The sequence below is a fragment of the Suillus clintonianus genome (assembly GCF_016758775.1).
Source record: "Suillus clintonianus strain FC179 chromosome Unknown DEU56scaffold_3, whole genome shotgun sequence".
NCBI classification, from domain to species: Eukaryota; Fungi; Basidiomycota; class Agaricomycetes; order Boletales; family Suillaceae; genus Suillus; species Suillus clintonianus.
This window is the reverse complement of record NW_024539227.1, coordinates 374819-401935: the sequence shown is the minus strand read 5'-3', so window position 1 is coordinate 401935 and position 27117 is coordinate 374819. Positions and strand designations below refer to the sequence as shown.

General features: G+C 49.0%; 14 protein-coding genes and 1 non-coding gene across 15 annotated transcripts; 8 read left to right on the top strand and 7 right to left on the bottom strand.

The window, feature by feature from the left end:
* Nucleotides 1–7: 7 nt before the first annotated feature.
* DEU56DRAFT_767963 (glycosyltransferase family 22 protein) lies at nt 8–2585 on the bottom strand. The gene is made up of 8 exons (XM_041351198.1): nt 2396–2585; nt 2237–2343; nt 2030–2181; nt 1816–1975; nt 1471–1757; nt 958–1419; nt 421–891; nt 8–370 (listed from the first exon to the last, which is right to left on the bottom strand). Exons 1-8 carry the CDS (start codon nt 2500–2502, stop codon nt 80–82), a joined length of 2037 nt encoding a protein of 678 aa, XP_041214770.1. The 5' UTR covers nt 2503–2585; the 3' UTR covers nt 8–79.
* A 762-nt stretch (nt 2586–3347) lies between these two features.
* DEU56DRAFT_943324 (uncharacterized protein) lies at nt 3348–5681 on the top strand (the record flags this gene model as incomplete). The annotated part of the gene is made up of 14 exons (XM_041358962.1): nt 3348–3376; nt 3432–3451; nt 3577–3629; nt 3681–3730; nt 3786–3870; nt 3922–3964; nt 4026–4148; nt 4201–4226; nt 4277–4342; nt 4438–4555; nt 4609–4646; nt 4700–4722; nt 4774–4846; nt 4901–5681. Coding segments are annotated over 14 exons (1188 nt in total), but the record flags the coding sequence as incomplete, so codon positions are not given.
* Nucleotides 5682–5736: 55 nt separating this feature from the next.
* Nucleotides 5737–6771, top strand: DEU56DRAFT_767955 (uncharacterized protein). The gene is made up of 3 exons (XM_041351197.1): nt 5737–5927; nt 5977–6236; nt 6291–6771. The coding sequence occupies exons 1-3, from the start codon at nt 5849–5851 to the stop codon at nt 6693–6695; spliced, it is 744 nt and encodes a 247-aa protein (XP_041214768.1). The 5' UTR covers nt 5737–5848; the 3' UTR covers nt 6696–6771.
* DEU56DRAFT_767952 (histidine phosphatase superfamily) lies at nt 6772–9844 on the bottom strand. Its single transcript, XM_041351196.1, has 14 exons — nt 9379–9844; nt 8980–9332; nt 8833–8926; nt 8755–8777; nt 8673–8702; nt 8577–8623; nt 8474–8520; nt 8252–8351; nt 7857–8075; nt 7729–7799; nt 7642–7659; nt 7350–7546; nt 7149–7274; nt 6772–7075 (listed from the first exon to the last, which is right to left on the bottom strand). The coding sequence occupies exons 1-14, from the start codon at nt 9723–9725 to the stop codon at nt 6828–6830; spliced, it is 1920 nt and encodes a 639-aa protein (XP_041214767.1). The 5' UTR covers nt 9726–9844; the 3' UTR covers nt 6772–6827.
* Nucleotides 9845–9922: 78 nt separating this feature from the next.
* On the top strand, nt 9923–11046 carry DEU56DRAFT_724938 (copper homeostasis protein CutC; the record flags this gene model as incomplete). Its single annotated transcript, XM_041347840.1, has 6 exons — nt 9923–9972; nt 10034–10157; nt 10217–10374; nt 10494–10567; nt 10606–10654; nt 10716–11046. The coding sequence occupies 6 exons, from the start codon at nt 9923–9925 to the stop codon at nt 11044–11046; spliced, it is 786 nt and encodes a 261-aa protein (XP_041214766.1).
* Nucleotides 11047–11287: 241 nt separating this feature from the next.
* On the top strand, nt 11288–13498 carry DEU56DRAFT_312904 (uncharacterized protein). The gene is made up of 13 exons (XM_041345594.1): nt 11288–11662; nt 11715–11826; nt 11880–11884; nt 11935–11959; nt 12007–12035; nt 12085–12194; nt 12244–12270; nt 12326–12433; nt 12480–12507; nt 12554–12614; nt 12661–12702; nt 12814–13131; nt 13193–13498. The coding sequence occupies exons 1-13, from the start codon at nt 11490–11492 to the stop codon at nt 13376–13378; spliced, it is 1224 nt and encodes a 407-aa protein (XP_041214765.1). The 5' UTR covers nt 11288–11489; the 3' UTR covers nt 13379–13498.
* On the top strand, nt 13401–16038 carry DEU56DRAFT_767924 (Bromodomain-containing protein). The gene is made up of 6 exons (XM_041351195.1): nt 13401–13856; nt 13957–14188; nt 14240–14424; nt 14476–14578; nt 14629–14757; nt 14805–16038. Exons 1-6 carry the CDS (start codon nt 13618–13620, stop codon nt 15951–15953), a joined length of 2037 nt encoding a protein of 678 aa, XP_041214764.1. The 5' UTR covers nt 13401–13617; the 3' UTR covers nt 15954–16038.
* Nucleotides 16039–18133, bottom strand: DEU56DRAFT_767917 (DHHC palmitoyltransferase-domain-containing protein). The gene is made up of 10 exons (XM_041351194.1): nt 17896–18133; nt 17773–17848; nt 17599–17720; nt 17530–17546; nt 17335–17483; nt 17197–17282; nt 17042–17141; nt 16972–16986; nt 16809–16923; nt 16039–16621 (listed from the first exon to the last, which is right to left on the bottom strand). The coding sequence occupies exons 1-10, from the start codon at nt 18039–18041 to the stop codon at nt 16083–16085; spliced, it is 1365 nt and encodes a 454-aa protein (XP_041214763.1). The 5' UTR covers nt 18042–18133; the 3' UTR covers nt 16039–16082.
* A 32-nt stretch (nt 18134–18165) lies between these two features.
* DEU56DRAFT_312841 (uncharacterized protein) lies at nt 18166–19316 on the top strand. The gene is made up of 3 exons (XM_041345593.1): nt 18166–18404; nt 18456–19157; nt 19210–19316. Exons 1-3 carry the CDS (start codon nt 18218–18220, stop codon nt 19227–19229), a joined length of 909 nt encoding a protein of 302 aa, XP_041214762.1. The 5' UTR covers nt 18166–18217; the 3' UTR covers nt 19230–19316.
* Nucleotides 19317–19403: 87 nt separating this feature from the next.
* DEU56DRAFT_751062 (uncharacterized protein) lies at nt 19404–20963 on the bottom strand (the record flags this gene model as incomplete). Its single annotated transcript, XM_041349560.1, has 3 exons — nt 19404–20465; nt 20529–20773; nt 20828–20963. 3 exons carry the CDS (start codon nt 20961–20963, stop codon nt 19404–19406), a joined length of 1443 nt encoding a protein of 480 aa, XP_041214761.1.
* A 251-nt stretch (nt 20964–21214) lies between these two features.
* Nucleotides 21215–21864, bottom strand: DEU56DRAFT_767910 (ACT domain-containing protein). Its single transcript, XM_041351193.1, has 3 exons — nt 21583–21864; nt 21449–21524; nt 21215–21394 (listed from the first exon to the last, which is right to left on the bottom strand). Exons 1-3 carry the CDS (start codon nt 21824–21826, stop codon nt 21283–21285), a joined length of 432 nt encoding a protein of 143 aa, XP_041214760.1. The 5' UTR covers nt 21827–21864; the 3' UTR covers nt 21215–21282.
* On the bottom strand, nt 21660–23430 carry DEU56DRAFT_312820 (ribonuclease T2). The gene is made up of 12 exons (XM_041345592.1): nt 23315–23430; nt 23117–23250; nt 23043–23063; nt 22941–22992; nt 22877–22892; nt 22765–22825; nt 22627–22716; nt 22539–22570; nt 22443–22491; nt 22237–22383; nt 22081–22183; nt 21660–22029 (listed from the first exon to the last, which is right to left on the bottom strand). Exons 2-12 carry the CDS (start codon nt 23228–23230, stop codon nt 21968–21970), a joined length of 747 nt encoding a protein of 248 aa, XP_041214759.1. The 5' UTR covers nt 23231–23250; nt 23315–23430; the 3' UTR covers nt 21660–21967.
* Nucleotides 23431–23802: 372 nt separating this feature from the next.
* On the bottom strand, nt 23803–25700 carry DEU56DRAFT_906718 (Gar1/Naf1 RNA binding region-domain-containing protein; the record flags this gene model as incomplete). The annotated part of the gene is made up of 4 exons (XM_041356840.1): nt 23803–24646; nt 24696–24958; nt 25009–25417; nt 25468–25700. The coding sequence occupies 4 exons, from the start codon at nt 25698–25700 to the stop codon at nt 23803–23805; spliced, it is 1749 nt and encodes a 582-aa protein (XP_041214758.1).
* Nucleotides 25701–25811: 111 nt separating this feature from the next.
* DEU56DRAFT_876952 (elongation factor TS-domain-containing protein) lies at nt 25812–27055 on the top strand. Its single transcript, XM_041356022.1, has one exon. The coding sequence runs from the start codon at nt 25842–25844 to the stop codon at nt 26883–26885; it is 1044 nt and encodes a 347-aa protein (XP_041214757.1). The 5' UTR covers nt 25812–25841; the 3' UTR covers nt 26886–27055.
* Nucleotides 26977–27048, top strand: DEU56DRAFT_t23. Its single transcript has one exon. It is a non-coding gene; the product is annotated as a tRNA-Cys (tRNA).
* Nucleotides 27056–27117: the final 62 nt, after the last annotated feature.

Here is a 27117-nt window from a genome sequence, read left to right as displayed (position 1 = left end):
TACTCAGATTCGATGTTCACGGTGGCTGACGGCATTCATTATTGCAACCATATCTGCATGGCGTTGCCACGCACAATATTTACAGCTTTTCCTCCTGCACAAGCGCGGCTACCTCGAGTTCTTTATTGTGCACCTTCTCCCTATTTTTCAGCAGGCAGTAATCTCCAAACTCGTTCTTGTTTTGCCACCACGAACCAGGGAGCCAGAGTGTGCGTGTCAAAAGCGACGAATGCGATGCGTCGAGGAATGGGAGGCATGACACTCGTTCCCAAGTCTCGTTGTCGATTGCGTATCGCGGTTCCAAAGGTGATGACACCGGATGCTCGGGGAAGTCTGAGTCTACAAGGTAATCGCAAGACTCGACGGGCACCTGAAAGAGTGTCAGCGATTTGCCTCAGGTGAAATCATTCGTCTACTGACATAAAATTCTGATGCCTCCTTATTAAGGTCGTTTAAGCCCGCTGGGGTGATCCTCAAACCCGGCCTGTCCCACCATCCATTGAAGGCCGGCTTTGCGCGACTCTCTCCAAAATGCGCGGGAAGTAGTCCATCGAACTCGCTCTTCACGAAGTCGACTTTCACGCCGTTGGGAACAAGGTAGTGTCCCGGGAAACGATGCCACTCTTTCCCGAGACAAACTCTCAGATCAAACACCCTTATTGGTGTCAAGTCGATGGAAGGCCTGTCGATCTCGTCCGTCCCGGGTGGAAGAGGTGGAAGAAGCCCAGTGATATTCAACAGCCGTGGAAGTTCGGTGGCCTCGAGGTCGTTGAATGCGGAAAGCGGCGCATGGTAGTAATGCCACAAGGCAAGGACGCGAGACAGAGAAATAAGCCCCGCCACGGCAATCACGGTGCACGTCATTGCAGCAAATATGATGGATCTTGAAGCCTATCGTGACAGTAATGCAAAGCAAACGTAAGCAAATGCATATGTAGACAATTAGGGTAAATATACCCTATACGAAGACTTGGTGGCGGAGATGTATGCGACCTCCATCCATCCGCGGATGAGGTATAGGGCCACGGCCGCATTAAAACAGATGAGGGGATATGCAGGGAACATAAAACGTTCCTCCTTGTGCGCTTGCGCTGTTAAGATAGCCGTCCAGACATATAGTGGTGCTAGGCGAAGGGCGAGTAGCGTAAACGGCGAACTCTGGTCTGGACCAGGTTTTAACATCCCGAGCCGCTTGCGATCGATCCTATAGGTAATTGCGAGACTAGGCAGTGAAATAAAAGCGAGAGGGACGAGGACATTAAAGTTCAGGAGGAGGTTGAGGATGTAGAAGTACCAGGGGGCTGTGCCGTATAGATCAGGACCACGGTCAGATCCACCAAAGACATTGTAGCGGACAATGTTCCACGGTACGAGGTTCCACCTCCCATATGCAGCACTATCGATCGCTATGACGGGGACCTGCGACAAAAGCAATTAGGTATGAGTGAATGATACACACCGACTGCCTACAAATATCAGAGCGGATACAAGGCCGGCGACGAAAAGGCGTTTCCAACGAGAAATCATCCATGATCTGCGTGCGCCTGGTTCAACTCGATCTCCGCCAAAAACGAGTAATTCTTCAGACACAAAAGGCAGCGACAGAGCAAGTGCAAAAGGCCATCCAACAATAGCTCCTGTGGCGAAAAGCATTGTTACAAATAAGGTTCTCCGCTTGTTCTTGAGGCTCGATGGCTCGAGTGAATACGTGAATGCCATCGTGGTTGCGTACATTGCGAAAGAAGAAGGCAGGAATGCTGTATGGGTAATCAGCCAAAATGAAGATCGTGACGAAACCTGGAGAAAGAATCTTACCTGGAGCGGCGTTCCACATGCCTGCGCTAAACAGTAACATAAAAAACAAGTAACGACCAACCCGTTCGTTGACTTTTTCGACAACAGTGCGGCATAATTTGGCTTCGCACAGCGTGGATACAATAGCTAAAGTTATGCGGACTGCGAAGAATGAAGGTCGCTACATCGGTAAGTACAACAGGATAGTAAATGCAATCCTATTACAAAAACTCACCTTTCCAAAGCTAAGAGCTAAGGGAAGCCGTGCGGGTATAAGGTGCAACAAGACATATGGCCAACTTCGAATGGCGTACATCGGAGTGACTTCCCATGTCTGGAAGCCGTGACCATGATCGATGTAGTGTAGTGGCTCCCAAAAATTGAACACTGACGTGACGTATAACCTCAGAAAATAATAAACACAAGTTTCTGTGTTACTTACCCTCATCACAATCTTGTATATTCGTGTACATGGCCGCTGCCACTCGGATGAGCAACAGAATGCGCACTGCTGTTGAGAAGTTTGGGTTCCATGGTCTACGAGCGGACCTGGGGAAATCATTGATGTAAAGTCATAAATGGGTAAGACGAAGCAAATTACCTGCGAAGCTGATCTTGGAGAATGCCAGTATGCCGTGCAATGGATGGAATGGACGGTTTTGGGTCCTCTTTGCGTCTTAAACGCAAAGTTTGAACGTTTGAGGCCATGCAGACCTCACTTTCCTCTCTGCTCACGATTTTCTTTGCCGCAGTAGGGCAGCTCTTGGAACTGCAGAGCGGTGAGGTTCAGAGGCGAGTTGACGTAAATCCGCATATCCACGTGCGCGTGTGATTGATGTGTCATCATGATTGCGTAATGAATCACAATAACTCCGCGGCGTCTTCTATGACTTTTTTTGATCATGTGACTTTCGACAAACCACTTGGAGAGTCGACCCAACATGTGTCGATTCGCGTAAGTATTCGAACCCCTGGCGTCGTTCGCGCGTCGTCTAGCTGACCTGCAACGATTCTCTTGTCTTGTTCTCTGAAATTAGGAATCGCGTAGCTCGGCAAAGTTGCTCCATTAAGCGGTAGTCGCTGGATGCAGCCCGGTTGCCGTACTAAAGATGACTGCCAGATCTGCGATAAACATCTGGTAGCGGCTAGGTGAAAGCCCGATAGAGTCAAAGGATGCGTGGAAGGGTGACCAATGACTTAGTAAAGGCTGATTCGCAGCCGTTGTCGGTTCCAGCGCGCATGCTTCTGTGACGCTTCGCGAAGCGGAAGACCAGATTCAGGACGCTCTTTGGCATGGATGGTCGGTGACTGCGGCTGTATTCACCAACTGAATATGCTGAACATGGAAAATGCCGGCCTAGTTTGGGGTATCTTGATATAGGCTTCCTTCTACCTTGTCGTGGCGTCGCAATTGTTGCCCCCGTACTCTCACTCGCCATTCCTGTTGTCATTGTTCTCATCCGTGTTTTCCTCAAATCTTTCCTTCATTCTTTACAGTCGTCTAGCATCCTCACTTTTCATCTTTCGACCTCCTTCAACGCACGATGGGGGAACTGGAAACAGCTCAACATTTTATTTACATGTATGCTGCTTCTCTAACGTCGTCAAGAAACCTATTTCTAACCCGTTTTCTGCAGCACACAGGTCTACTTTTGCTGTAAGGACTCTGAACATCATAGGATACCCATTTTTACTGACCTCCCCCCCCTGTCCACCAGGCATGTGTACGTACTGAAATTGATAGACGCCCTTCGTCGACAATTCCTCATTTGTAATTGGCAGATGCCGTTGTTATCTGGGACTGGGCCATCAGCTTGCCTAGAGAATGGCGTTTTGTAAAACTTTTATAATTGCTCACTCTATTCCTACTGACGAGCTCATCAAAGATCTGGAAGACCCATTGGACGCCCGTTAAGACTGCATATCTCTTCTGTCGGTACGTTTTAATTTCTAGGCAATTTTTGAATACGAGTCACCGCTGCGTTTCTTAGCTACTGGGTTATCGCCGTCGTCCCGTACCTTTTATATGTTTTCGTCACCAACCACACCGAAGCAGAGTGCCAGAAAATTTACAGGGTCAGTACGGCGCATATATCCTGCTTATTGCCACTCAACCTTTACCGTCAGATTCCTGTCGCATTGGCCATGTGGAACCAAGTCGGATCCGAGTGTCTGTCTTTGCTGTACTGTTCTTGCACTTCCGCGTATTGATTTTTGGCCATATATGCTAGCTGTTCTGCTCATTCGTACTTACGCGTTTTTCAACCGCAATAACTACCTTCTGGCCGCACTTGTGTGCGCGCTAGCCGGTGTCGTTGGGTATCAACTTTTTGTTGATACTTCCGAAATGAATCGTATGTTTCTCAGACAATGTTGCTTTTAATTTCACTCTGACAAAATTACCAGTTCTTCCGTTTGTCACTCCACCCTTTGTGAGTCGCTCTCTCAGCTCGAAAGAAAAATACTAAAGCCACTAATGTAGACGGAGGGGCCATGTTTCCCTATTTCTAAGCCCCATTCAGCTCACTTGCTCGGCGAGTTCTCATTCGTGGCTAACTTGTATTTATCCTTACTTATTGAACTTCCAGGTTTTTTTGTGAGTTTCGCTCTCGTTAATTTTGACTCAGTCTGTAACGTTTGCAGATTGCCCCACTTATGTTCGACACGATCGTTACTGCCATTACTGTCTGGAAAGCATTTACAATTCGTCGTCGCAGCGGTGGACCAAATAGCAAACTCATTCAAACTTTCCTTGGAGAAGGTCTGTCATGACTCATATGTTGAACACGTACGACCTGCTGACCCAAATATCAGGTGTCTTCTACTATATTCTCATCTCTATCGCCAACTTGGTAAGGGTGATTTTTATTTCAGACTCGCCCTCGTGAACTAATTCTTACTCTAGATCAATGGAATTTTCTACCTTCAGTCAGTAGCATGATGATAGTGCGCTACATCGTTGTTTATGTTTATTCACAGACCTCGTCAAGTGATATCTGCGCTCAACATCCCCCTCAGCGTTATGATGGCGCCAGTGCTGGCATGTCGTTTGGTATGCTCAATTGCCAATATATGTATTAAAAGCATCCTCATTCGTTTTTCTCAGATCCTCGATCTCCGTGAACGTGGCTCGGAGGACCATTCCCATTCAGAAGGAACAGGTGTTAGCGCATTTGCAACAAAATCCGGTGTGGTTACTTCTAATACTGGTCGCCGCGGAAAGCCTGGTCGTGTTCGCCGCCACGCCCCAGGTTCGACGATCGCGTCAAACGTTATGTTGAGCACTATAGGGAGTATTCAGCCCGATCTTGAAGCAGCTGAGGTGGAGCTTGACGAGATGCACTTTGAGCTCGGGATGGGTTATTCTGGGGATAGCACGCGCTCACTGGGTTCGGTAGAAAATGCCACGCCAGCCCCCGCCTACCACTCAATCGAGATGGGGTTTAACGCTCGGCCAGGAAGCGCGACTGACGAGAGTGGAGCGGCTGGCATGTCAGGGATCTCAGGGATAAGGATTGACATAGAGAAGACAACATCCACGATATGATGACCATATATCCAGATCAGCACCAGCCGACTCTACGCTCTCCGAGTCCCATTCCCATTTCTGCTCCGGATCGCATTGCATTGATTCCAGATTTCATTGATATCCACGCAAAGGACGGTTCGTGCATTCTGCACTTGCATTCACTAGACTACGCCATGCCGACACTCGGAACCTGTGCAGCGCGTACATCAACGTTTAATCATGTACTTTTAGTTTCTCCTGGACTAGCCAAGGTTTTCAAGTACATAAAAACTACTCGGGTTTTATACCCGTTTGTGCCGTTCCCGTTCTTTGATACTCGTTCTGTTGATGCCATGTATTTTTGTGAACCATACGTGCCAACTGCCATAGGACTTTGTCTGAGCAAGTACTTCACCGGCCGCGAACCCTACTTACAGAGTTGCTGAGTCAGATTGCACCCGCTTTACAGCTTCAGTACTTCAGGTTCATGTTCAAGAAAGGGCGTGTTCCCCGCAGGCTCTCCGCAGTTATTGCTCTCCCTCATGTATGACCTGTACAACAGTGCGAACGATGGTGCACACGTTCAATCTGCTTGACCTGCCGCAGGAGATTATCCTTTACATTCGTAAGTCATTGTAATACTGTGCTCTCCCCACGTTAACCGTTAGGTATAGTGTCATTTCTGGATTTGCCTGACCTCGCAACTCTCTCCAAACTTCATGGATATCTCGCTCTGCTGGCAGCTGACCCAGTGCTGCATCTCATACGACTCCGAGTAGTCGCGCCATCACGCGTCGGCCATTCCCTATTCGCGCGAAGCCCTCACGGCACCTTACTCAGACCAACCATCACGGATCTTGTGCACAGGCATGTCATCCGTGGACATAACATCGAAAGAAGATTGCGCATGGGCTTGTACATTTATACAGAACATGTAAGAACACTTTCCCTCGATGACAAATAAACCCGCTGACAAGCATACGCGCAGTCTGTGGGTCAGTACGACAGCGGCCTGCGACTACAACGCGAACGTATTGCTCTTATCATTTCCTCTCATCTTCGAAGACGCGTGCCTGCGTCTGCTGGCCTCAAGTTGTTGTATCACTCCCATATTCTGCCTGACGTCGAATCGTCGTTGCTCTCTGTTTCACGGTCTTTGTTACCTGTGGTCAGAAAGCTCAAGTGGTCCATTCAGCGAGACAAGTTGGCCAACGAGGTGCGGGGTTTGAACGGTGGTGCCCTCGGGAATTCGGCACTTCCATTTACTGGAAACTTGGGTGCTTGGATTGAGCTGAAAGGGCAGGGTGTTGTAAAGGACTGTGAACGGGTACGCCTGGCGTTATGCCCGGATGTGCGTAGGATGGTGAGGTTTTATGAAGGCTTGGGACACTGAACATTAGTTGTTATTTTATGTTGTTCGCTTTATGTTTTCGTAGGCAGTCAACGGTGTATTATGCATGACTGAATTTAATAGTATTTATTATGTATGCACAGCGCAGCAAAAAACATGTCCTTCCTCTCTATTCTATGCCTGCGGTGGGTACCCCGTAGTCGAATTCCACTCACTGCCAGAGGGGACCTCCCAGTCTCCATGACATCCCCACGCCCAGTCTGTCTCCCGTATCGTCTCCTGTTGACCTTCAATGAATGCCGGAAGTGGGCACATTCCGTGCTTGTCATCATACGGGCATGTGCGAATCCCGTGGAGGGGAACAACGCCGTCGTTGATGATGATCCGGATTTGTGGTTCCGGGGTAGATGCGCAGGAGAGGACTGAAAAAGAAGGAACGTCGTGGGAGAAGAAGTAGCTTAGTAAAATTTAAAGACTGAAGAAATGATCACTCACGTTGGAACTGCATATTCGTTGCGAAGGGTGCGAGATCTGCGGAGCGGAATGAACGGTCTTTAGGGATATGGTCAGCAGGGAGAGGTCCGCTTGCTGCGAGCGTGCTCAGGTTGAGCGCTGTGATAACTGCGCGACAGTAAACGATCAGCCACTATGAGGACGAGTACCAAATTGCATGGTACGATATGCAGGGACACGCACTATTGAGGACAACAACTTCATGCGTAGCATCTACATAGAGAGCATGATCTAGCGGGAAAGTCTCAGGCGTATGAAGCGTGGCGTTGGTGCTACTGTTGTGGGTCGCGATCGGGGTATGGGTAAGTCGCGCGATGAGCTCTTGGAGGTAGCCGACACCCTGGACGCGAGCGACAGGTGAGCCGAAAGCAGAATCATACCTACGAGTACATCACAGTTTAAACAGTCGGAGAGGAAAGAAAGCGCATGGTCAGCAAACAAATTATCACCTACAAACGCAAGCACGCGTGCTCACCAGAACGTCAAATCAAGCCTATGATGATATATAAGTACTTGTCAGCATATGTTACGAGGAGACAAACAGGGAAGAAACGGTGCTTACGCATAATTGAATCCCTCCCACTCTTCTTCCGTGAAGAGATCACAGAACTTGGAGTAACCGAGAGCAACAGTCTATCAATAATACAGTCAGCCACAACAGACAGAACGTTATACCACAGGTGGGCGTACCTCATAGGCACACATCTGCATCATCTCATAAACTTCCTCCCCAGTCCAGTCGAACTCGCCCTGCAGACCGTCCTTTCCAATCATTGCCCTTGACAGCCGTTCGCGGGCTTCCGCCAGGAAGTGAGAAACCCATTCTCTGACGTAGAGTAGCGAGCGGTCCGCTTTGCCAGCGGCATTGGCATTCGGGCAGGTTTTGTAGGGGGCGAAGGTGTTATTAAACTAACAGATTGTATCAGAGTGAGCAATACATCGTTTGGGGAAGGTGCAAAACAAAGGAAACCAGTGAAAATGAGGAGAAGAGAGGTACCGGAAAAGGACAGACGAATTTCACAATATAAGATAATGAATCGACATAACCACAAGTAAAACAAGATACGAGAAAATGAACAACTCACACCGTTGGCTTCGATCGTGATCAATTGTTGATATTGCCCCTCAAAAGGGTAGCCAAAGAATCCAATGGCGAAGTTAAGTGCCGAGGCGAGCATGCGGTCCCTGCGGATTTAACTGATTAGTTTACTAGCGGAAGCAGGGCGAATAGATCAACAAAATTGAATGTGAGAAGCAGATTGTGTTACAGTACAAAAAACCTGAATACAAAAAACCAGATCACTTACTGAGACTCTGTCCGGAACACAGGAATTGTGTTCGTCTCTGTAAAGTTCTAGAATTTGATCAATATCATCGTGCGTTTGAGAAGCACAGAGAAAGCAGACCGACCTTTAGTAAGAAACCATACTTGAGGCGCATAGATACGCCGAGGTCGTCTATATGTGCACGATGAGAGCTTTTCAGGGGAGGAGAATATAGGCGCACAGAGTTGTTGTCGGCCAAAGGGAGTGAGCACTGGGAATTAAGAGTGAGTATAAACATGTTACTGTATTTATGAAGCTCATACCTTCCTCGCCAAGTTTGTAGGTCCTGTACGCACCGTCCATGAGATTCAAGGTCAAGATATTATAATAGTACATCATACCACTCGTTCAAGAATGCTAGTTGCCCAGTCGCCTCCCATTGTGATGCACTCTCGTGTAGACGGGTAGCAAACTTGGCAGGACCGCCGAAATTCGCTGTTCGTGGCAGTACATTACTATCAGTGTTGTAACGATAGGGAGACACGCACCCCATGCGGTAGGATAACGGGCACCGTGACGATGAAGTAGGTGGAGGCCAGTTACAGTACATCCAGGAGGGACTTCTGCGCTATCATCAATGCCGAATGCTCCACGGGGGACGCTGTACCACGGGGAAAGGTTGCCCCAGCTTCGGAAAAGGTTAAAAGGACGGTCGGATTTATAGTGTTTGCGGGATTCTTCTTCTGCCTCTTCCACGTCATCGTCTTGTGTAGAGTGGAAGTGCTTGTGAATCTTTGGAGGTGCGACGAGTTGGGCTGCGCCGGTCTGGAGAGGGAGGGAGGGCGCAGTTGCAATGAGGCCAGGCTCTGCGCCAGTAGGAGTACCACCCGGATAACCAACACTGCAGGGCAGGTTAGTTTGGTCCAACTGTTTTAAATGAAGCGCACTTTGTGGGGAATAGGTCAGGGAAAGCATTGGTAGGGGACGCAGGCGGGAATTGATGCACTTCTGTAGAACCAACGTACGGTGGTGCTTGCACCCTCACGTCGTCTCCCCGTGGAGGTGGTCCAGCGATACCGGAGACGTCGAGCAGGAAGCGTGCACCGATGCACAAAGCGACACCCCCAACAAAGGCACATACAAGATGCACCAGGGTATAACGCGGAGTGCTGACATTCGTGGGTGAATTTGATTCTGCAGGCAGGAGTGATTCGCGTTCTGGCTCAACAAGTACGTCGTCGTATGCGCCATATGTTGCATCGGAGCCCAACTCGACGTCCTGCTTCAACCCCATAAGTGCTGCTCAACGTTGTAGTACTAGTCGTGGGTCGACTATCTTCCTTCTATATGGCCTGACTAGGGGAGACCAAGTCGTGGGTAGTGATGAACGTTAACCGTGAACAGAAAAGCGCCCACTGGCAGCCGACAACGTCCCTTTTCGGCTACTAGTCTTACTCCTTTCTACTACTTCACCATATTGCTTTCCTGTTCATGCCCTTGATTCTTGAAGTCTGCGTTGACTCGATCGAGTCTGCTTTGGCGTAGGTGTCAATTCTCGCATCTGAATTACAACTGAGCAGCCGGATACTGCTGGTCACTCAGAGCCGTTGAAGCAGGGGCAGATCGTCTTGAACTCTGCAGCAATCTAGGTATTGGAGGAGGAACTACCCCTAGCCTTGGGCTGTTGAAAGCTGTTCGAAAGAGGGCACCTACAGTTCCGATAATGGTAGATGACATTACCATTAGTTGGGCTCTTTCTGGCTACTGACGAATTTGCCCCACCAGGTTATGATCAGACCTCGGACTGGTGACTTTGTATATACTGAGGCTGAATTCGACGTGATGGTCGAGGACATACGTTGCTTTAGAGAGAATAGCGTTCAAGGCGTCGTGTTCGGCGTTCTCTCTCCCGAAGGACATGTGGACGTGGATCGTACTCAGCGGTAGACCTTCTTATTGTGCTCCTGAAGCCCCAGGGCGCCAACGTTCCTTCTAGTCTTGTCTTGGAAGCTTTGCCTCTGCAAGGTAATGTCAACTGTTTATCATTCATTTTTGTTTCAAGACTCATTGGCGTAGTCTGCTTTCATCGAGCGTTTGACATGACTCGTGACACGAGGAATGGCAAGGGGAAATCCAGTCTTAACTGTTAAACTTGTACTGATTGTCTACTTTAGCATGGTACCAACTGTCCAAAATCGACGGAATAACCCGCATTCTAACGAGGTAAGCGTCGCAAATATTCAATGTAGCTGATTCCGAGTCGGTGTTTCACACCCCTTCCAAGTGGTCAGGGAATTACCGCCGCCTCAGCTAATTCTCTCAATGTCTTGAAGGATTTACTTGACCTCGCCAAAAATCAGGATACACGGATCGAAATACTTCCAGGATCTGGCATAAATTCATCCACTATCGGTGCTTTATGCCAGGCGTTGCTGCCTCATGGGCTGCGTGAAGTGCATATGAGCGGTGGACATTGGATCGATGGAGCTTCGATTTGGCGTCGAGACGGAATGGGAATGGGGATTGGTGGACCCGGTGAATGGGGAATTTGGCGGACAAGCGCAAGCGCAATCCGTGAAGTCAAAGATGTCATCAACTCCTTTAGAGAAGCATGATATATACGTTTCCTGAACGGCAATTTTTCGTTCTCTCATCTACTCAATTCGAGCTGATGCGATCAGACAGTCGCTTCTCCGCGGGATTCGCTGGATCGCACATGGCTTCACTGGCGCGCCATTCCAGCACACCTCACTCATTGACCTGTGTACACAATGATATATTTTCGTGATGAGTCGAGGCACTGGCAGAGTGTTGGCACAAAGTTCTACGTGCTCAGTTATGACCGCTGTCATACTACTTCCTGGGCTTTTGATAAGCAGGGGTTCTGACTGGAAATGGGAACCTTCATCCAATTAACAAAGTTTCTTCGAAATAGTCTGCTCCGAAGTCAGGAGGCGACCTACCAGGCGTAGGTGGAACTTATCTTAGATATCTAGGCATTATAAGGCCCTTGAATTTTGGGCTCACTCCCCAAACATCAACCACGCCCTCTGACAAGATGTCTTCGTCACAGCAGCCTGCTCCCGCAGTAAAAATATGGTGGAGTAATGCTACATTCTTTGTTTTTACTCACATTGCCGCAGTCATATGTGTCTACCTGAGACCTCCTACGACAGTTCCTCTAGAGACCTTGTTCATGGCATTCATCCTCTGGCAACTGGCTGATTTCGGGTAAGATTACTCTGTGCCTCTGGTACAGGACAACCTCATGATTGTTGCCAAGAATCACCATTGGATATCACAGGCTTTGGTCACATCGTACCTTCAGAGCAAATTTGTATGTGCGTGTCATTTTGGCTGCTCTCGGGTCCAGTGCATTCCAAGGGTCAATCAAGGTGAGGGCTCCGTTGATTTTGGAATTGTGTTGATCATCTCAATCAACGGGCAGTGGTGGTGTGTCTATATGAACACTGTGCATGTCATTTTGATGATATCATATTCAGGTGCCTTCGACATCGACTGCATCATGTATGTCATTTCCCGTATTGATTGGAACACGGGCCTGAATCCTGCAGCGCTTCACGGATGATCCTCAACACGACCCGTAAGTCGAATGTTCATGACTGAAAGATAAGAGATTAATGCACATATAGATACTCAGCTACTCGTGGCTTGTTCTATTCTCACATGGGCTGGATCTTCTTCAAGCCTGTGTATGAGCGCGTCAAGTTAGTTGACCGCGAAGATCTAGACCGGGACCCGGGTGAGTCGTGCTTAAAATTGTACTAGGACAATTAATGTACCGTCCGCAGTTGTGAGGTTTCAGCACAAACATTATGGCAAGGGTCTCGAGGCATGAAATCACGGATAGCATTTGCTGAAGCCTTCCCACAGTTTCTCTTGCGATTTTTTCCGGGTACATAGTTCCCGTAGCCCTGGGTTATCTTTGGAGAGATCCAGTGGGTGCCTTCATATACAGTGGCCTAGTCACCAGGCTTCTCGGTAGGTAATGCAAACTCAGTGGGAAAATGGCCTGATACCGCTGTAGTTTGGCACTGCACTTTCCTTGTGAACTCGTACGACCTCTGTACTTCTTTGAAAGGTTGACTGACCAGAGAATAGGCTGGCCCACTGGGATGGGCTACAACCATACTCAGATGAAGATACGTCCAGGGGTAATATTGTACGCGCTTGTCCATTGTTGCACGAGTCCTTCTTGATTTGGTTAGGTGTTGGCTATCCTGACTGGTGGGGAAGGAAATCACAACTTCGTATGTGCTCGACTACATAACCGCATTTATGAAATATCTGATCGGCCTGCAGCACGTATGCGCCCTGTCTTTAAGACATGGCATATAACGTCCTAACAATTGTCGATGCAGCATGCATTCCCTCATGACTATCGTTCTGGCCCTTCTCGACTGGATTGGGATCCTTCAAAATGGATTATCGCTGCTCTTCACTTTTTGGGACTCGTAAAGAGTGTCCGACGGGCTAGACCGGAAGACATTCACGAAGCTAGATTCTACATGCACCAGAAGACTCGCTGTGGAATCACGGACAGTGACAGCCACAATAAGTGGTCTGAGGTGGAATGGAATTGCGAACAAGCCAAGGCGTATATTACCGGGCGACCAGGCACTTGTTTACTCGTTATCGATGGTTTCTTCGTCGACGTTTCCAATTATCTTGGAGAACACGTGAGTTGGACTACGCATAACAGTCTCACAACGGTGCATTGACATCAAACAACTTTGTCAGCCAGGGGGAACAAAGTTGTTTCGAGACTACTCAAGAATAAGCATGGACGACAATGGGAAGGAGAGATGGAGAGATTCTTCGTGGGCTTTTGGAGGTGGGCTGAACAACCACGGTCGTGCGGCGAAGCGCAAGATGCGCGAGTTACGAGTTGCAAGAATTAGCGACGATAGTGTATTCTGCAGTTAGATCCTAGTGTAATGAATGGACATTTTTAGCTCTCTAGAACGAGCACAATATCTGGCAGGGTCCCGCATATCGGATCACTCCTTGGACATTGCGATTCGCGACGCCAGCCAATCACGTGACTCTAAAGTCCATTTTTGTCTTCGTTGAGCGTCCAAGACTCCATACAAGCTGAAGTTCGCCGCTATTTCCTTCGTTATCCGGTTTTTTTGGCCAGAACCAACGACCACGACTGTGTGACGATGATGAAGAGAGAGATTGGTCATTTGTCGAATTATGACGACGTGGACAGCTCTCGAACAAAGCGACAAAAGCAAGTTGGAGGACCATCTGGCCAAGCAGCTACACAAAACGCCCTAGGAAATATGGATAATGAAGACATTCAGATGGATCATGGAGAAGGTAGCAGTTCTGGTGGAGCTGGGTTGAAGGAGCAGGGAACAAAGTTGTGGCAGATGTTGAAGGACGTGGTCAATAAAGAGTGAGTAACAAACCCAACTTGAGCTCAGACACACAATCACAGCCGCCTCAAGCCATTTTCCTTTCTGATCTCGCTAACATTTATTCCGTGTATCACACAGAGGTTACATATGCTCTCCAGCGTTCATGCGCTTGCCCTCAAAGCGCCATTATCCTGATTATTATGTCTTCATTCAACAACCAATTTGCCTGGACGATATCAAGCAGAAAATAGATGATGGCTTATACAACTCTCTCGATGATATCAGACAAGATTTTGACCTCTGCTTTTCAAACGCCAAAAAGTACAATCAGAAGAACAGTCGAATCTGGCTCGACGCCAAATTTATGCTGGTGAGACTGCCATTTCTCTCGTGTTCACACTGATGTTCACCCTTGGGGCAGAAATTCGTAAATAAGGAGTATACGAAGATGACAGGAAAGAAGGTCAAGAAGAACAGCGATGGAGACGATGATGAAGATAAGCCTGCTGACGGTGGAGACGGCGAGAAGAAGAGCAAACAGCCCAACTTGACACGCCTCCTAAAGGCTAGATTGCAGAAGGTCGTCGACAAAGCTGATGAAGAGACGTGAGTCCACCTTCCTTCTCGAACACAACTTGTTTTTGATCCAAGCGACAGACATCGTGTGCTCTCTAACGTTTTCATGGAGATGCCCTCGAAGAAGGACTATCCGATGTATTACAAACAAATCAAACGTCCAATGTGCATAGAGACCATTTTTGTAAGTGATACATACTTTGATATTGGAGCATGCGTTTACGACATAACCAGAAACATCTGAAGCGCAAGGAATATCAAACCTCACTAGAATTCGCAACTGATGTCGAGGTTGTGTTCTCCAACGCTCTTGAGTTCAACCAAGACCACAGCCAGATCTGGGAGGATGCGATCATTCTTCGAGTAAGTATCGCATGTTCTGAGCAGTATTGTTATTCATATGTCAACAGGACTACTTCCGTCAACTCATGGCTGACTTGCCAGAGCCGTACGCGCTATCACAGTACGCGAAGCCTCCAGCAAAGATCAAATTGAAAGTTCCGGGGACGGCGGCAGCAGCTGCAGGACCCTCTACGACTGTCACTTCTTTGTCAACCAAACCACAAGAGAAGGAGGGCGCTGGTGGAGGATCACTAATGTTACGCCTTCCTGCAAGTGGCGGAATTGCCAAGAGTCCAGCTCAATCCTCAATGAATCAACTGCCACCTGGAGCTGGGGTGCCTGTTCGAACTCAAACGCCTGTGCAAGGCTCGAAGCCCATCGCTGCACCTGTGCCTAAACCCGCCCCCACACCTCAACCGCTTCCCGCTGCCGCTTCCCCTGCTCAAGTCACTACTCCTTTACCGACACCAACGTTGCAAGTAGTTCAACCAAAAGCCGCACCATCGCCACAGGTCCCGACACAGCCATTGCAGTACCAGCCAACAACCAATAAACCTCAGTATTATCCCAATGCCACCTATCACCAATACGCCCTCCCAGCTCCAGCTCCTCCGACACCCGCAATACCATCTTCTGCAGTACGAGCGCAGCCAGCGCCTCAGACTCGGACATCTCAATCGGTTTCAAGATCGCCTGCACCTGTATTGGCTGGACATCGACCGCTCAAGGGTGTTTTCTTGGTAACCAAGCCTCGTGGCAGACCCTTCTGGCTTGATCACCGCGATGGAGTCAAGTCCTGGGCGATACGACTTGGCCAGGGCGAGAAATCGATCTCTGTTGCAGAGATCAGGTTCTTTGGAGATGATGATGAGACTGGAGATGAGGAAGGCGATGGGAACGATGAACACCCAGACGAGGAAGAGGAGGAGGAAGAGCCCAGTCCTCGGAAGCGTGGCCGTGGCCGTCCACCCAAGAATCCGAAAGCGAAAGCCAAGGCAGTTGCACTAACGAAGAAAGCTGAACAGAAGAAAGCTCAGAACGCACATACGCCCCAGCAGGAGAGCATATTGATCACTCTCAACGGGGCTGCTATGAACGAAAAGCTTGAGGAAGGCGTGTGGAATATGGATCTTCAAGTTGGTGAGAATATCTTGGAAGTTGGTGAGAAAAGTGGATACGTATGGAAAGTGTACTTGGAGAGAGCTTCCATCATATAGCGATCGTACTTGTCGACTCCCACTTTAGATTCCAGGCCTTTTATCTACCTATATTCTATTAATCGTCCTTGTAATACAATACGCAGTCCGTTTCCAATGAGTCTCTTATTAACAGAAGTCCAATAACGATCACCGTAATGCGAGAGGAACATCATCGTCCGAGATTGTGCCAGCATCCCCAACCTCTCCAGACAGCTCATCGACATCTTCCTCGAATTCATCCTCCTCAAAATCTTCGTCGCTCTCTAGAGTGTGCTCAGGTTCATACACTTGGTATCGACCAGCCTCATTAATCTGGTCCTGCACGTATTCTTGAAACATCTGCTCCCGATTTACGGGGCGCACCTCGTACCCCTCCGAGCCCCGACGCACCCTGACAGCTCCGGAGTATCCCTCTTCTGAATAATCTGAATCACTGTCAGGAGAATACGGTCGTTCAGGATGGATACTATCTCCAGGATCCTCGTAATCTGGGTGGTACGGTGGTAAAGCAGATACAGAATCTTCCGTGGATTTATGCCGGTTGCCATTGACACCACGTAGTCGACCATTTGAAGGACGTAGATTGGGATTAACATCCCCGTTTTCGTATGTCCATGGACTGTCAGGGAGCTTGAAGGGTGGCTGGTTGGTCAAAGTGGGATCTCGAGGAGGCCAATTATGATGTTCTATATCAAACAAGTCCATCAGTGAAGCGCCATATCGAGCATGATGACGCAGCTGCAATGAGCATACTGACACGACAGAACAAGGACGTAAGAGGAAAATTGCAGCTAGCAGAATCTAGCAGTCATGGTTCCAACTCGTCCACTCTCCTTCGGCGACTCTGTGCTACAGCCTGTTCATTCCACTCACCATCGGCAACTGAAAGCTGGTATTTAAGCCCAGTTCCAGGAGGGACGGTTGGCCAACACCACAAGAGCGGATTGTTTCCGAGAATCGAGGCAATATTACGCTTAACGCCGAGATTCTGCGTTGATATCAGTACTTTGTTTGTTAACATGAATCAAATACTTGCATATGGGAACTTGACCTGTGGGTGACACAATTAATTAACCCGCCGTAACTTCCTTGGAGGAAATATGTACCTCTTCAATTTTGCCGTGTCGTCGTAGCATTGCAGCTTTGTCTTTCTCCCAGCCTTCGATAGTCGTGGTATTGCCCAACAGACTATGGAAGTGATAAATACTGCACAGCCACGGTGAGCAATCTTTGGTTCTGCACGTAGAGTAGCTGGCAGTACCTGAAGGCTCCAACTACCATGATCACGGGGACGACGAAAACATAGTTCAATATGATGAAGATAAGTTCAGCACCCGTTGGCTCGTCCTGAGTTGTTCGATGTTCAGTTACAAATTCAATACCTCGATAGATGACTCACATAGTACCGTCTCCCAGATGCGGCCACGACTCTGTATGAGACCATAGCCAGGTGATACGAGCAGGTGACATCCACATAGAAGAGAAAACGAACAAAGTGTCCATAATTAAAGTGACCGATGCAGTTATTCGTCCAAGGACAATGGTGGTCTATGACAGTCAGAATATGAAGGAATGGATTCCAGGATGCACTTACCCATTCTCAACACGCAACTAACATGCAATCAATCAGCAACCCATTATATCACTGGCAGCCTTTACTCACCGGTTGCATTGTCGACAATGATGGGACCTTGGAGGCTTGAACTTTTCGCAAGTACGACAAAAGCGAGGGCAACCTGTCAACCTTTTAACCTCGTACCCTTCGCCTGATTGCGTGTCCGGTTTCTGGGGGGCAGTGTCATCAATCAGAATGACTACGGATGAACCTTGTGCGTACCCAACCATCCGGAACCTCCCCAGGATCAGTGAATATGCATAGGAAGTAGTTCCAGAGCAGCATTACAGCAAGAATACTATTAGAGCGTAAATGTTAAATAGCTCTGGAATAGATGAAGCTTACTTGAATGGCAAGAGAAGAGTTATGAGCTCCACGGACAGCTCACGCCCATACCATGGCCATACGATGTAAATTTGGCTTGTTAAGATAGGGAAAATGATAAGAAATAGCACAAAGCCAATGGCAATGCGCCCCAAGATGGGGTGCATCTCTTGGTGTGAGGTCGAACGAGATCCAGGCGAGACAAACCGTAGGCTGCGTCCAAAGATTTAGGTCGTGGGTTCTTTGAAGTAATAATAAGAGTTCCGAGAAAGGAAATTTTTACCGTAGCACTAGGTATTTGCAGTTTACTGAGTTGGTTTACAGTGGTTTTACTCTTTCATCAATGCAGCGGTCAAGGGCTCTTGCTGGGCTCTGCAACGGTTACAAGCAGGGAACTCGGTCATACTCCACGAAGAGTCCATTCGCATCCTTTATTTCAGATGTAAAGGTTCCAGAGTCTGTAGCAACTTCGGTAGAAGAAACACGTCGGAATGCCCCAAGACTCAGTTCATTGGGAGACATAGAAATTCGTGCGCAACTTTACTCGATCCGCGATGTCTGACCTTAAACCGTGATTCTAGCTTCTATCATTCCCACATCCACCACTTCTCTGTTTGCTGCACGTGCTGCTCAGAGGCAGAAGAGGCTTCAGGCTGAAGCCGCGCCCAAAGAGACCAAAGCAAAAGTTATAGACACACCGAAGCCAAACTCACCTGCTTCAGGTTCTCTGCTATCTAGAAAGTCTCACAGACCCCCGAAGGACGAGGAGAGACCTTCTAATGATGGGCCATCGAACCCACAGACCTCTGTTCATCGTCGTCCAACACGGCCCCTTCCTACGGGAACTAGGTCAGCACCAGCAGAAATGCGCACAGACCGACGGAGGGAAGGCCCAAGAGTCGCAAAGCCAAGTCGTATTGTCAAGCCACCATCCCCCGTCAAGGATGTCGATCAAGTGGACACATCTGATTCCGCTCCGCCAGCATTGCATGTTAGCTTCAACAACACCGACTTGTCGGAGCTGTTCAGTTCACCTGCCCTCATTCCTTATATCGCTCAGTCATCAGTTGCCCAATCACGCATTGACTCTCGGGTGCAACTCTTGAAAGAACGCGCCGGCGATTACTCGCGATATCTTTCAGGCAAAGTTGAACCTACAACACAGACGCAAGGGTCAGTGGATTATGCGAAGTTGATTTTGGCTCGGAGGAGAGAAGTTGGTCTGAAGCCGAGGCGCGCCGCCGTGGAGCTCATGCAGCAAGCAGGACTCAATTCCACGTCAGGTACGTAAGACTTTACTATGCTCAAGGCAAAAATTTAACCAGAACTTGGCAGTTTCTGCAACTTCGTTATAACTTTGATCAGCCATTCGTTCATAATGAAATTTTGTTCCATCGAATAGAGAAAAAAAATGACCACTACTAGATACATGCCTGGGGACAAAAATAGCCATAAGTTACACCAGAACCTAGTCGAAGTATATATAACAAATCAGAGTGCATGAGGGTATGATTAAAGGGTGCTAAGAATCAAACAACGGCAAGCATAGCACCATTCGTCTCAGGCTGCTCCTCTGCAATGATAGCAGGTTCTGGTGTGTGACCCGCAGAATCTGTATACTCGGGTTGGAAAGGGACTATCCATTCAGGAAGCTCGAAGTCCCTCAGTTCTTCAATATCCTGTGGTACTTTTGCGCCAAACGCAGTTACATGTCTGTGCGTTTTACGAGCCGATGGCGCAGAGGAAGCGCGGATAGCAGCCTGCATGAGAACGCATGGTTCTGGTTTTAGCGCTGGCGCTGGGTGCGAAGGTCGTGGTGCATGATGTTCTGGAGTAGAGTTTGGAGAATATGCTTCATCAAGGTGTGACGGTCTTGCGCGTTTGCGCGGTCGTTCGGATTCAACAGACTCTGTATCAGAAGAGGCTCTGGATATTGGTTTCGCTGGGGACGCTCTGGATACTGATTTGGATTTTGGCGGTGATGAAGATAACAGATGAATTGTGGGCTTGGGTGCTGGGGTGTTGGATACTGATGGGGAAAAGCTTGACTGTTTTGGTACCTTGATTTTCAACACGAGTGATGTGCTGGCTTTTGGAGGTAAAGTGGCCGCGGGAGCTCGACCATTAACGATTGACTCGTCTTGCGGTTGGATGTCGGGGGGAGGAGGAGGAGGAGGGATATTGACACTGCTCTGCCTGCTCGCTTTCTTCTGATCGAAATAGCTCTTCTTGTCCGACGGTAACAGGGTGCGGTACCGATCCTCCAAGATAGAGGCTACCTCAAGCATCTCCTGCCGTCGCCTCTCCCCCTCGCTGCAAATGGCTGCGCCGTCGACGTAAATTCCCGGAAGGCTCACGTCTTGGCTATCTTCGACCTGAACTACCTCAGGCGGTAGGGGGAAAGATGATGCAGGCAAACCGAGGAACGCGTTTCCATCCATTGCCTTCAGCTGTTCTATCCTCTCCTTGAGCTTGTACTGCTCATGCTTCAGCTTCTCCTTTTCACGGAGACGCTGACGCTTTTCAAACGTCTCGTACTTCCGATGGCGCTTTTCATACACGGCATCAGAGGTGTCTGCCGACTCAGGGAGCTAGGTAGGGATAATTTCTGGTATGAGCTCAAGCTAAAGTGTAAGACTCGCGGTGTAACGCACCTCCGCAGAAATTCTCGGCCTGAATCTACCCCCAACGCTAGCATCCTCTGACAACGTAGTGAATTCTGGAGTTTGTATGATTTGCTGTTCTCGATAAGCTTGCATAACATCTGGTCTGTCGAAATAGCGTTGATTTGCATGACTATTGAGTCCGAAGTCAGTCGAGGATGAGGGTTGGGTTACTAGGGCAGAATTTGTAGTCAATAAGAACTGCGTATTTGCCGGAATGAGCGGTTCATTTTCAACTGCGGTAAGGATATCAGTATATGAACTAGGTAGAGCAAAAAAGTGCAACGAACATCTTCGTCTCTGCGCGTCCAATATCATGAGGTCAACATCACAGCTTCCTATTCCAGGACCACCGCGACGTGAACGGGAGGGTAGTACACGTTTCTGTCGAGACTTTAGGCTTGAAAATTCGGATGAATCCGCCATAGGAAGGAAGAAATCGTCCTAGCTCCTAGCAATCGCCAGTTCGAGAGTAGCCTATACGGAAGGAGTGCACTAGTTCCAGTTATCAGACTTCTGCCTGTACCAAATGATGTAGGTCTCCGACTCTTACGGTTAACGAGAAAGGTTCGTGAGGCGATTGAGAAGAAACGGACAAGAACCGAGAACTTGAGAAACAAAACTTTCTTTCGTTGACCGCCGTAAAAGCTTCAAGCTGTCACCAATTAATTACAGTCCACACTTGTTCCACACTTTATGCATATGTTTTTATGCGCTACAAGCTGCAGGCCTGGCTAGACTAGTACTACGCGCTCGTTGAAGATTCAGAATTCTCTCGGAACTTCCAGCCATCCTCCGTTAATGCTGCAACGGCGGCGTCGGCCTTCTCTTTAGGAACCAAAACATAATCGGTATTCCTATGAGGGGATAAGCTTTCACGCTGGTAGATCGAATCTGCTACGAGCGCTAACCATGTCGAAACTGCGAACACCGGGACATTAGCATCTCTCAGCGGCGTCGTGAAATTACAGATTACACCAGTCAACCCTGTTAGCAATCAAAGATTAGATCGCCTTCCTTCCACCAGTAAATGTAGAGAAGACACCAAATTCCATGGGGCCTGCTATCTTGATGCATTTCCATTCACCATCGTCGCCAACAGCTTCACCAACAATGGAAATCTCTTCTCGGGTTCTGGTGATAGAGAAGATGCCTGGAGTTTCATGAGCGGCATTAAGCCCGCTTGCGACTGCAGCTGGAACGCCTGCATCTACTGGGAACTGCTTAACGAAGAAAGTCTGAGCCAGTAGCTGAAGTTCCAGACTGGGGTGATTGAGGGGTGGAGGCATGTTATCACTAGATAGTCTATCACTGACAGAATGGAAGTTCGAACGATCAAGAAGCCATGTACAATTATAGATTTTGCCTGGTACATCGGAGCTCGAGCCAGCCTGCGTCTCTATAGCTAGTGAACTCGTCGTTTATCCATATCATCCTTCTTTGGGAAGATACCTGATACCACTTGAAGGGCAAGTGGAATGCTTGGGGGTGTCTGGAAGCATGTTAACGGATGGACGGTCTGCCACTGATACATGCAACTTACTTATTGGGACAAAATCGCCATCAATGACAGAGCCCTTGAGATTGAAGTACCAGCTGATTGAGCTGAGTGTGTGCGATCGAGTGCAGCTTAAAGCTGGAGTGTACTGAAAAAGAAACGTTACGAGGAAGTATTTTTAGAGCAAACTATGCAACCTACTCCTCCAGAGGCATTTTCGAGAGCCGACAACAAAGACGAAAGCGTGTGAGTCTGCCTCGATGACGGAGTGATGCCTGCCTCAGCAAGCCAGTCATACGTGGGGAGTGTCTTGAAGACCTTCACAACAGTCTCAAAGAATGCCACGGCCTTGCATAATAATAGCGCTCAGGGAAAATGCCCCATTTCATAGACATGCGTCCACTTACCTCGGCACCCGTAGGGCTGTTGCTGGGAAGACAATTAACATCCAGTGTGCTAAAAAAGGTTAAAATGAATATGCATCAGAATCTTGGAGCCTGTACCTATAGCATGTGCCGTGTGTAGCCCACTCGTGCTACAGCGCTTGACAATGAGCGTTCGAATGAAACGGAAACTCTGAGTCTCACGTACCTCCCAGAATCTCTCATTAGTCCCGTGATTGTTGAGCCAATACTGTTGCATGTATTCCAATGTATCCGATGCACCCTGGGAGTCGAGCAGCTGTGGAAGATCAGCTGGGGTGTCTTAATACCGAAAAGACCAGCTGACCTCGGCGATATTCTTGTAATCACGAGAAGGATCACAGTTCTCAATGTAAGTGCCGTCGCAGCTAGGATGTATTAGACTTCCGTGTCCTGTTAGTCCAGCTACAGTGACTTACTTATCAGGCCACAGACCTGAAATTCTCATGTCAGAACAAAGTCAAAACGCCATCGATTACACACCATGAATGGTCCAACTGTCCGTGGGACTACCAGCAACTTCTGTGTCCCAAACCTGAAAGATGTTATTCTCAGCTCTACATGCATAAACCAGGCAGACTGAACCTGCGTCTGCATGATCAAGCCCTGGAACTAGTTAGGGCAAATTGTCACCGGCTGAGATTAGAACAGAGACGCACTCCAGGACTCTCAAAACAGCAGGTGTCAGCAGCGGGGGGTGCATTCGTATTTTGACACGATGCGGGACCGGAAGTCCCGCAGCCTGAGCCGCCAGGGCTCTGGAAGAAGTCCATCGGGTTAACGAAGGACGACCCGAGGAGGGATGCCAGAACAAATGATGAGACGGACATTGCAGGGAGAGAGAGGACTACAGCTACCTGTTGAAGGCTCCCGAGCCAGGTCTGTATATTTATATGTCGCGATGGGAAGCTCCGGGAGCAGCGTTGACCGGTGCCAGGCCTGTCACATCATGCTCACAAGGCGAGGCACCCCAAGGTAGGACCTAGCTAGAATATCAATTTATCGCGCACGTTTTGAGAAACCTTAACGTTGCACTGCGAGCTAGAAGGAGGCACGGATGAAGTACGCACATGGCTTAGGCCAAGGATGGGAAAGTTCGCAGATGCTGACTTCCGTTATTCGCTAGTGGCGCGATCATGTTTTACACAAGGACAACTCTGGGCAGGGCTGAGGGCGCGCACCAGTGCCAGCGGTTAGTGCCTGCTGCAATGGTACCCCTCAGTTGTGACATAATTACAGTACACCGAGAGACTCGACCGCAACAGGTATAGATTTCGGTGAGAACACCGTCACGTGTATGCAGTTGAAGGAACCTGTCGAACAGGAATAGATGAACCTGAACCTACTAGATCGGGGTGTACGTATCGCTCTCGGCGTGTTCAGACTCCTGCCCGTGCACCAACCACTGATTCGTCCAGGTTTGAGAGGGTTGTTGTGCCTGATAAGAGTTATGCTGAGCCTCTTGGCTCCCGAACCATGCAGGAGGTATGCCCGTGGGGGTCACACCGAACCCAAATGCAGACGCAAACCGAGGATTGATGTGCGGTTGCACTGATTGCTGTTGTTGTCCAAATGAGTGACCTTGAAACCCGCCTGGCTGATAACCCCATGATGGTGAAGGTGAGAAAGGTTGCGAAGGAGAATACCCAGGGATCCCGACCGGTTGAATTGTTGCGCGCCCTATCTCGTCAGATGTCGGTGATAGATGTGTCAAAGTGCTTGAATTGTACGGGTCCGCTGGAGGAGCTGTAGGGCTTTGTTGAGACCGTCTAGACTCTCCCCACGAAGGCCGTCCACGATCTGACCGCCCGCGCCCGCGCCCACGACCCCTTCCACGATCGCGAGCCCCTCCACCCCTATCATAACTACTTCCACGCCCTCGGCCCCGTCCTCTGCTCTCTCCAAAGCTTCTCTCGGGTTCTCTACCAGACGGGCGGGCCTCAGGGGATGGGCCGTTCAAGTCTTCTTCATATTTCGCAATGTCCACTTTGACCTCATCGGCATACGGGTCGTCGTATGGGATAGGCGCTGGACGTGACGGCCCGGCGACCCGGTACCCGTCGTCATATGGGCCATGGGCGTCGTATGGGTTCGTCCCGTAGAAAATTTTATCAATATCATCGTTGTTGTAGTGGGACTGCGGCGGCGCAGGTGTTGTCTGTCGAGATGATGATACAGACATGCCACGTCTGCCGAGAATGAATGAGAATGAGAATATTTCTGAGTGAAAACACATACTTCTTCTTGCGCGCCTGCTTGAATGCAGCTTCTTGTTCGTCATCCGAGAACTCCATTTCATCTTCAGCGGGCTCCTCATCATGAATGTTACTTGCGTCGCTCCCCCGAAGCTTTTTAAGATATTCCATGAAGACGAAATTACTTCGTTGCGGTATATGGTATACTTCGCGAGCGACACGAATCTTCTCAGTATCCAGCGGATAGCTCTGATTGAATTTTATTTGATACAAGGGCTGGGAAGTGGGCCCAAACGTCTCATATACCTGCATGAGGTCAGCAGAGTTGTCCTGTCCTGAGGATAGCAAATACGCACATGTCCGAGAACGTTTCGATCGTCAAAGACAAGTAGTGTCTCGACATCTAGTGCCTTTTCAGACGCAGCTCTGGAGGAGTCAGCAGGAAGGCCCTTCACAATTACTACATTCCCAATGATGTTCATCACCTCGCCAACCTTTTCCAACACTTCTTCGGGTCCAACTTCTGATACAGAAGGGACAATAATGTCTGTCTCGACAATCTCATTTTTGGTTTGTACATATGATGCAACAGCTGTAGCGCCCGACTCCTCGTCATCGTCCACATCAATCTGTGGTTTTCGAGGGTTCAGCGCGTTTTTATCTCCTGCTTTATCGGCAGTTTTATCCTCGTCTGACTCGGAATCCGAGTCCGAGTCCGAGGATGAATCTGAATCAGAGCTTGAGTCTGACTCTGGTGATCCTGGCCTAGCGATGGTCTCAAGATATCAGTTGACACATAGTGTTAAGAGACTCACAGAACAGGTGTAAGTTTGGAAGATTCCTCATCTGGAACCATTAAATCGGCTTCAACCTCGTCCTCACTGCCAATCTCGCTGGACGAGCTTGCGATGGAATCATCGCTCGAGTCTGTGGGTTTGTGGACATCCTTCCAGACATCTGTTTTTGGTGGGGGGATGACTCCAACAATGTCTTGAATAAGGAGTATATCCTGGGGGATCGTCTCGGGGATTTTGAACTGAAAATTCATGACGGACGAAAGGAAAGCGGATAGCAAGGCGGTATGTCCCAAAACAAGAAATTTTGGCATCACGTGAGCGTTCCTAGTCGCGCCTCGCTCAAAAAATTGCAAAGAACCTTTCTCGTCCCGAAATCGGTAGGATCCTTTACGATGATGGCCCAATTTCTTCGCTCATCGAAACGGTCTCATGCGTCGACATTCTTGCGCTTTGGCCAGTTGTGTTATTCCACAGCTCCATCCAAACCCTCCCTGCAGCACGTCGCGCAGCTGCGCAAACTGACGGAGGTCTCAATCTCAAAAGCACGAGAGGCCCTCAGTCAAACTAACAACGACATACAACAAGCCCTCGAATGGCTGAAAAATGATCTCGTAGCGTCTGGCATAAAAAAGGCCGCGAACGTCCAAGGTCGGGAAACTCGGGAAGGGCTTGTTAGTGTCTGCGTACTCTCTGGAGGCAGCAGGGGGAAAACAGCCTTGGGGGGCGGCGGTATACGGGCAGCCATGGTTGAATTGAACTGCGAAACAGATTTTGTTGGAAGAAATACACTATTCGGCCAACTGGCAGCGGACATAGCTCATACCGCTGCATTTATCACGGAACCAACTGACTCTTCAGCCATCATCAGATCATGTTCGCTGGACATTCTCAACGATGCCCCCCTATTGTCTCAAAACAACCCCACGTCTCATCCGTCATCCACGGTATCGAGCTCTATTAGAGACCTCATTGCCAAAGTGGGCGAAAAGGTTTCCCTGAAGAGAGCTGTGACGGTCGTGCAAAACCCATTTTCGGGACAGTCTACCAATCTTGGTCTCCGTCTCGCATCCTATCTGCACGGATCTGTGGGCTCCGCTCCTCAAGGTCGCATCGGGTCTTTGGCTGTGCTCGCTCTGAAATCTCCGGAGCTTGCACACCGCCTTGAGAGCGAGACCTTCGTCAAAGATCTAGAGCGACTTGAGCGTGCACTTGCACGGCAAATCGCTGGCTTCAACACTCGTTTGATCAAGTCATCGGATGGTGATGAGACGGCGCTGTACAACCAACCGTTCATGATGCTTGGAGGGGAGAATGAGCCGGTACGGATGGTTCTAGAGAAGTGGAGCAAACGACAAGGTCTTGTCAGGGATGGCGAAGAAGGAGGAATTGAAGTCCTGGAGTTCGCCAAATGGAGTGTAGGCGATGTCGTTGAATAGATTGATTGATCGTACTACATACGATACCACCGCCTGTTGGCTCTGATTTTGTGTGTATACTTGGTTGATTATGTTTCGCGTCCTCCCACAGGACTCCATAGCTCAGTGGTAGAGCATACGATTGCAGATCGTGCGGTCCCGTGTTCGAACCACGGTGGGGTCTGCTTTTTGTTGGTCATTTTACGTAATAATGCTCCCATTAATTATTCAGTGTTCGGCGTTTCGCAGCTCT